Consider the following 8,878-nt stretch of genomic DNA (forward strand, 5'->3'; position numbering starts at 1 on the left):
TACAGGTCTACGTGTATAGCCCCATCATAAAAGGTCATTGATTGTTGGTGGAAACTTGGTTGTCCCAAGCTCTGTGTTGTCTCTCCATCCTACGAAAATTGTCTAAATTTGAATGTATCTAAACATTACATAGCATCTAGATATCTCTAAATTTAGATAAACCTTAGATAAGTTTTATGGGACGGAAGGAGTATATCGGTGGGGAAGCACGTTCGGCCCCTTGGACCCCATCTACATCCGGTGTACTTGGTTTATATTTCTCCTTCAGAGAAAAAACTTCCGAGGAAAAAAGAACTGAAGATATTTTCGAAGTCTTGAGAACATGCTGTTTTCTGTACGTTCTTGCGCTAAGTATAAAACCACTCAAAGTACTAGTGAAACTGACCGCACAAATTGTTATTAAGTCATTACAACAAAGAATGCATTTTTATCTCCTCCTAGTAGTAAAGGATGCACTGCCAGCATCTATAGTTTGCTTCGCCCTCAGGCAGCTCAAAGATATCCTCTCCCAATCATACCTATGGCTTTAACGCGACTGAAATTTTTACCTGTTTCAACAGACAGAACAGAGATGACGTTGATCGCTACAGAAAAATTAAGACCAGTGCATCAGCAAGACTACAAGTCACTATTACTACTATTTACCTTAGTCTTGGTCTTGGAGATGATGTGCATCTTCGATCAGCTTTTTTACATATGATTTTGCATGTATCAAACCTTCCAGGAGTATTTTACCAACTATCTGTTTAGAAAAATATTCCCATTAGAGATACAAGTGTAGACACGCACACGGGTGGGAGATATATCAATGAGCAAAAGGAGGTGTACCTCGGTTCGTTCAGTCAACTTGATTTTCTCATGCAAAACATTCATCTTCTTACTGAACTGATGGTAATCTGTATCCAGCTGATAGGTAATCTTACTTTTCAAATGGCCATCTTCGAGGTTAGACACAGTATCCTCAACCAACATATGAGCAATTGCCCCTAAACATCCGAGAGCACCAAGAAACGAACAAATCGTGTCTATTTGGACCCTCTTATGGTAAGCGTCTTCTGCAGCCTTACAGAATGTCGTTGCATACGACCGAACCATCTATATATTATTGAAATGATGAGTATAGGTCTACCATTGCAGTCTAAATTAAAATTGGAACAAAGATACCTTACAGTAAAGGTTAATTACCTGGTGCACCGTTTGTTGTGAAATTTCATTTGTGCCAAGGCCTAATGATGGCATATCCTGTTTTTTCACATAATTGTAATTGTTATTCAACAAGCACAAGTCAAAACGAATGCATGCTCACAATATACTCCAATTATACTTACCATGACCGTGGAAGCTAAATCCAGAGCTGAAAGTGCATGGCCGCATATTCTATTTGATATATCATCAATGTCTGCATGCTACAATCAACAAATGGGGACAAAAGACATCAAGAATCCGGAGTAGTTCATTTGCCTAGCAGATGAGCTCATATATCTACTACTTGACGAAGCATGCTCATCTAACTTCCATCATAAATGAAAAAAAAAACAGTAGTCTACTAGTACTTCTGTTTCACAACATATTTCCCCTCAGATAGTTCCAGAGATTTGAGAGAAAAAAATCCTCACTGACCATACTTGCTCTCGATAAGATAAATATGCACAGTGTCCATCTAACAGAAGCAAAACTGATTCAATTCTACCAAATACCAGTCAACTCACGCGGAACAGATATTGTTAAACCGAAGGATCGGAGTAGCTATAACAATAACAAAGTTTAGATTACCACATTTGCATACATTTTTTTGTTCACTAAGTAAAATTAAAGTGAACTTGTTCCAATGGTTCATGAAATTAACATATAAAATGGCAATAATGGTATGAAGACTAACCAGAATGTCAATCTCCCACGAGTATTTAATAATTTCATCCTTTTGCTTACGAAAGATCTCAGGTGGCATATGCTTCTCAAAAAAATTAACACAGGCATTAGAAACAACAAAACTAAATCCAGCAAAGACTGTAATAACTCAAAAATAGTTGACTGTCTTTGTCATTAAACATGATTATTTTTTCAGCTACTTTTTGCAATCTAGTCTTGAACTTGGTCCTGGAACTTCCTATTTTTTGTAAAATTAACACCCTTATATATAGGATATCATAGTTTTGTAATCTCTCTCAGTTCCTCTTGATTATTAGGCTCTGTATAAACCATCAATGTAGTATGATTACTTTTATTTTATTATGAGATAGAAATAATGGCAGGTGTTGTGCCAATTCATTTTACCGGAAAGAAGTTGTTCGAGATACAAGCTAGAGAGGGACTAGCTAAAACAAGAAGCTGAACAAAGTCCAAAACAAAACTAAGGGGACCCCAGCGGATTACTTGCCATTATCAGGCTCAGCGCTTGTCTCAGACAAGATAAAGAGCACACGAGCAAACCTATTCGTTTGGTTGCATTGCCTAGCTGAGTTAACACAAGTACCGCAGTGGTACTAATTTCGTTGCGCTTCGCCGGAGAGCCAATTTGGCTAGCCGGCCAGCGAAAGCATTTAGCGGCAGTTACTAGCAGGATTGCTATCGAAAGCAAGCTTTTATCACCTGTACCAAAAAAAAATTCGACAAAGAGCATATATTAATATCGCGGAGATACCAATTACACCTAGCCTCTGCAACAATGCACTGCCCTAGCGACATTACGGATGCACACAGCAGAAAAAAAGAAGAATTATCAAAAAAGAAAAGTCCCGCTACAGTGATCTAATCCTTTAAAACAGCAGTACTAACACCACCAAGATAGCACCAGAAGTTCAGCTTCTCCAAAAGCGACGACTCCAAGAAGGTAACAGTGCACAAGCGCTGTCATCGTCCAATCATAGATCTTACGTTTTCAACCTGAAGAAAACGTGCTCACTCTCAAAACAATACCTTCAACAAGAATATTGCCAGGCACAACCAATTAAGGTCAAACCTTGAATTTTCATCCTGAAAGGTAAGACTTTGAACTTCTTATGTACAGTCGCCCCCACTCGCATGCCGTTGCTCCAAGTCACAAATCACCAAGCTAATTCCTCCTCGGCACCAAGACTCGAGTCACCATTGCAAGACCTCAGATCTCGGCTTCCATGTCATTCTCCGCCAGCACCACGGAACGAGAACGTGCTCCATGATAATAACCGCCAGCAGAGCTTCGAAGCGCTCCCTCTGTAACCAAACGGCCAGAGAAAAACATGGGTGCGCACGACCGAATTCCACCCGATCCGGCAATCACCTGTACCAAATGGCAAGCCTAGCTAGGAAAGGCTAGGTTGGGTTTTGCTCTAGAACCAAACACACTGCACCCGAGATCTCTCCATCTTTGCCCAAAGCCTACCTTCTCCACCGGGTCTAACATATATTCCCAGGACACTGAATCAAAAGCACCCGTAGTGTCCAACTTGAGGAACAAACATGGTTTTTTCTTGGACCAGACCTCTTTGAATTGTGTTTCAAACATAAAGAAAATTATCGTGAATAGACCTTTTTTTTATGAAAGCACTGTGACTATTGGTTATCATATCGTTGAGGCAAGGTGCTTAAGGATTGACCATTATCTTGCAGATCAACTTAGCCACCGAGTGCATTAAACCGACGGGCCTAAAATCCTCTATCTGCAAGCACATCGCTTTTCCGACAAAGCAATCTAACTACTATTACCTCTGTCCACAAAAGGATGTCGAAGGTTTGTCTAAATTTGGAGTGCTTTTAGATACATCCGAATTTAGACAAATCACCGACATCCTTTTATGTGTGTATAGATACATCCAAATTTAGACAAACTTTCGACATCCTTTTATGGACAGAGATATATAGTATATAAGTTTCGGAAAATACTACAAATTCTTGTTGTTGTCATTTTTTTTTTGCAGGGAGTTATTGTCATATAATCTGGTATTCCAAATAAATAACCAAAGCACTAATTGTAGATTTGGCAAAAGACGATAGAAGGGATTACTGATAAGCTAGTTCTCACACGAGCAAAACTTACCCAACCTTTCTCGACTATATAGTCATCTCGGGCCTTATCCAGCTTCTTGAAGAAGTTGTCTACCTAGAGAAGTAATTGACGGTCAGGCATATAAAAGAGCAGAGCCTGTAGGCAGGAATCTTATCGCGTGGAAGAAGGTAAAATAAGACTGAAGTGTGCAGCTTACCACGTCCGGTTGCTCCAGCTCGGGCTCCGGCTTGGGCTCAGGGTTGCGATCGGCGCCCTTCTGGCACCGGGAGACGAAGAATGCGTCGCGGGGGTGTCGCCCCAGCTGGATCCTCGGCAACGGCGCCGGCGAGGGGCGCGCAGGGTCATGCGAGCCGGACGCGTGCTTGGGGATGTGGCGGAGACAGTCACGGGAGCCGCCCAACACCAGGAGGCGCAGAGCGAGGCCATCTGCGGAACTGTGCACAAGCGCGTCGACTTCGAGCTTCAAGCTGGGAGGGCGGGGTATCGAAATCACGAAAGCAGAGTAGATCAGAAATTATTAAGATACTGTAGACATGATCGATTTGACAGGACACGATTCTTTATATCTCTTCACGAAGGCAACAGTTCGGTCCGGATTCTCTGTTGTTTTGTTGAGATTGAGAATTCTGATGGTTTCAGAATGCTAACAGAATCTAGCGTTTAGTTAGACGAGTTTTGGAGTATTCCATGCACACTTTCTAATTTTTGTACAGATCTTGTTTCGTATGTAGAATTGAAATGCACTTAATAAGAAGTTTTTATTAAGTATAACTTTACTACTCCCATCGATTCATATTAATTGCCTTAAATATAGATGTATCTAGACACATTTTATTAGTAGATACATCCAATACCATTGACAATTAATATGAATCGGATGAAGTAGCATAATACTCGTGTGTTGCTACTTGTAACGGAAAATACTTTGGTATCAGATTGCCTAGGTCTCATGGGCTCCAACAGCCCCCCCGTCGACCCCATCACCGCCACGTCCGCCGCAGCCACCAACACCACCACCGCCACCGCCGCCGCCATGACCGGCGCCCACGCGCTGCAGGAGCGCCGCCGCCGCCAACGGAGACCAGGCCGCCGCCGCCCCACGGGCCTCGACCTCCTGCCCGCTACTTTGGCGGACCTCGCCGACGCCTCCGCGCCATCCGTTTCGAGCTCGCGGAGATCAAGGCCGGCCAGCACCCGCCGGCCCCACCGGCCGCCGTTCCGCCGCCGGCCCCACCGCCCGCCTCCGCCGCCAAAGAACGGCGCCCGCGTGGTGGCCGCCATCGCCTTCGCCAATTCCCACATGGATCAACGCGTCGCCCGTCTACACTCGGGATCGCGGCACGGACGACGGTTCAGCAGCCCGCCCACACCCTTGGCGCTCCCGGCGGGTTTGCGGCCCCTTCGCCGCGAGCACGTCCTTCAACCCGGGCCGCCCGAGGGCGCCCGAGGTCCCGCCTGCGGCACAGCAGCCGCCCCGCTTCACCAAGCCGGCGTTCGCCACCTACGACGGCGCCACCGATCCCTGAACTGGCTGAACCAGTGTGAGCAGTTCTTTCGGGGGCAGCTCGCCGTCGGCCAGGCGCTGGCGCAGCTGCTGCGCATCCGCGGCCTCGGCAGTAGCGCGGCGAACCTCGTCGATGAAGGCGAAAGATGGCCCGGAGTGGATGCAGAGGGCCGCACCGACCGTGGGCGCGTCTGCGGCGTCGTCGATGTCGTGGCGGGACAGGGCGTCGGCAACTGTGTTGAGGCGGCCGGGGTGGTACTCTCCTAACCTAGCTGCCTCCTCTCTCCTAACCTAGCCGCCGCCTCCTCCTCTCCCGCCCCCCTCCCGGGCGGCGGCGGAGGATCTACCCGCCCCGCTCCGAGCAGCCGCCCCCGGATCGCCGCAGCTCAGCCGCCGCTGCTGCCGGCCTCGGCCCCGGCCCCGGCCACGGTGGCGGTGGCGGTGCCCCTTCCGTCGAATGACGAGGGGGAGGAGAGGGTTTCCACGGTGGCGTTCCATGGGAGGTGATGAAGCGCCGGTGGAGGAAGCCGGGCGGCACGGCTATTTGGCCGGGGCCTGATGCTCTCCGTCGGTAGCCATGGAGGATTCGGTGGAGCGGTGGCGGCCTCCGCCCCCGGATGGTTCAGCGGTGGTACGCATGATCCACGCCGCCGTCTTCTTCCCTGGTGATCCGGCAGGAGGGACTGGCGGCGTGGGGCTGCTGGTCTTGCTTTGTTTTTGGTGGCGGTCCTCGGGTTTCTCGCAAGCGAAGATGAAGATCTACCGGAGGTCAGTTTGCTTTGATCTGGCTGGAGAGATGAGTTCCGGAAAGCTCCGCTGGCGAATGGAACAGTGCATATTTTGCCTGCAGCTTCTTTGGATCGGGTGGTATTCGGTCGCGCGCACCCATGTTTTTATTCCGACCGTTTGGTTCCGGAGGGAGCGCAGTGAAGCTATATTCTCGTTGACATCCGGTGACTTTTTGGTCCATGGTGAAGTCGAAGAAGGAATATCATGAAGGCCGGATTGGTGGACCGACTAAAGGAGGTTCGAGTCAACGTGATGCTTGAGGGATCCGCTTGCGTTCCGGCTTGCAGCAGTGGTATGCATGTGGGGGCGGCAAAGACAGGGGAAGTTCGGAGTCTTACCTCTCGGTGAAAACCCAAGGTCTGGCCTTTAATTTGTGCCTGGCAATGTTCTTGTTGGAGGCATTGTTTTGAGAGTGGGGACTATCTTCAGGGAGAAATTCTAAGACCTTTGGTCGGGCGGCAGCAGTCTTTGGTGCACTGTTTCCTTCTTGGAGGCGTCGCTTTTGGAGAGTCTGTACTTCAGGTGTTGTCACGGTGGTGGTTGTATTGTTGTTGCTAGGTCTAGAAGGCTGTAGCGGGACTTTTATTTTTTAGTTTTCTTTTCTCTTTTTTGGCTGTGTGCATCCGTACTGCCATTAGGGTGGGGCGTTGTTGCAGAGGCTGGGTGTAATTAGTATTTTTTGATATTAATATATATCCCCTTTATCGAAAAAACGGAAAATACATACCAGATTCTCTCCCTGGCAGTTGACCACCCGGGCGATCACTCTGGCGCGAAGCGCTCACCTCGTGATTCTATTCTCTTTCTTTGTTGTTTCTATTTTGTCGCTTTCTTGCTATTTGGCTATGCTAGCTTCACAACACTCCAGTTATTTTGGTACGTGCGCGTGATCCATTTTTATTTTTTTCTTATTTCTTGTTTGTCAATTCTCTTTACTTTTTTGTTATAGAAAAGTGTAAAAGTTCCATTTGCTCTTTACTATTCTTTTTTTTGTTAGTTTTGTATCAACATTCGTGTTATTTCCACTAACTTTTTAAATTTCCTTTTTCGGGCTGTTGTTTTTCTAGGGGAGAAATAAACAGGTGGAAACACTCACTTGCAATTTATTTAAATGAACTACCACTTATAACTTAAATTACAAACATCGAAAACAGAGATGATGCATATATATGCATGCCAAAAGTAAGCGCTACTAAAGGGAAATACCTCGAAGAGACAGACCAATAAACATGTGTACAAAAGGTGTTTGATTAAATTACAAGCCCTGTAGTGTGCAAGTGACAAATTAGCAGACCACTACACCAGCTAATCCAGTCAAAAGGAAGAGTTGAACAGGAGGTCGACACCAACTGATCGAACGCGATCATCCTATTCCTATTACGGAGTACATACACATAGCCCGGCTAGAGCCAATCCACGGTGTTGGCGAGGCTTGGAATGAACAAAAAGGAGTCTCTGACCATGCACATGGAGTACTGACGGTTGAGAAGAATCCAACAGTTTCAGTCTGGTGCATACTATTGATACCGAAACGGCAAATTTCAGGATGAGACCTAAATTCATAGCCAAGTGCATGGCTCAAGGTGTAAACACGGTTCTTTCTTGTCAGATATCCTGGAGCACCATCCGCACCCGCTCCTATATTATTAATGAAAATCAGATAGTTCAAATACAAGGAAAAGAGAATATCCCCCGAGGTTAGAAATAGTTTTCCAGTGCTTAGTGCAAAATTTCTGCAGTCGATCTCCGTATAAGTATAACCTCCTAGTGTCCGTCCGGAACACCATGGAGCAAAACCTTGAACCATAGGTGCGAAGAGTACGGCCCCAGTGAACAACACTATCATCAGCAACAACATGATTAGTACGAACTCCACCACTATCAGCACTAGTGGGGCCATAGGTATAGACCAGAAGAATTCTAGAACCCTTGCGAGAGTTTGCTAACCACGACCTAGCAGGACCTTCAACCTCCTCATCATCAATGTCACTATGTGGATACCCTAGGTAATAATGCACTTCAGATGGCACATAATTGAGCCGCAAAGACGAGCTTGAAAAAGAAACAAAACGTAACATTAAAATATATTTCGAGATGCATGTAATGATGTTCTTATTTGAACCATGCATGCAGGAGCGCTGCATGTATATTATTATACAATAGTATACAGGTTTTGTTCATGTCTCAGTCGCCTGGATTTTCTTAACTAAGTCTAAGTCAGCACCGTACAAAGGTAAGTCCGAAAAAAGTACAATTGAAAACCAGTTGCATTTTATGGGTGAAATATACGTGATTGCATTTTTCTAGGTGCCTGAGAAATATCAAAATCAGAGTAATATTATAAGATAAAGCCAAAGATATTAATTAAATATTGTAGATGTTGATGCTATTTTCTATAATCTTTGTCAAACTTTTGATGGTTTGAGTGTACAAATTAAAATGCCTTATTTTAAGTAACAATAAGAACTGAAAGGGTAATTTTCCTATCTAAGAATGCAATGTATACCGTACTAAAATTGCAGATATTAAATTCTTATACAAGATTTTGTGTGTTTGATTACATCAAATGGATACCAAAGAATTCACTATTCCAGGAATAT

General features: G+C 45.4%; 1 protein-coding gene across 1 annotated transcript; it reads right to left on the minus strand.

Moving 5' to 3' along the window:
- Nucleotides 1-284: 284 nt before the first annotated feature.
- Nucleotides 285-4,936, minus strand: LOC139829857 (uncharacterized). Its single transcript, XM_051351266.2, has 9 exons — nucleotides 4,926-4,936; nucleotides 4,182-4,452; nucleotides 4,016-4,078; nucleotides 1,880-1,951; nucleotides 1,329-1,406; nucleotides 1,186-1,242; nucleotides 829-1,095; nucleotides 646-742; nucleotides 285-548 (listed from the first exon to the last, which is right to left on the minus strand). The coding sequence occupies exons 1-8, from the start codon at nucleotides 4,934-4,936 to the stop codon at nucleotides 647-649; spliced, it is 915 nt and encodes a 304-aa protein (XP_051207226.2). The 3' UTR covers nucleotides 285-548; nucleotide 646.
- Between the last annotated feature and the right edge of the window lie 3,942 nt (nucleotides 4,937-8,878).

This window comes from Lolium perenne, chromosome 2 (genome assembly GCF_019359855.2).
Source record: "Lolium perenne isolate Kyuss_39 chromosome 2, Kyuss_2.0, whole genome shotgun sequence".
NCBI lineage: Eukaryota > Viridiplantae > Streptophyta > Magnoliopsida > Poales > Poaceae > Lolium > Lolium perenne.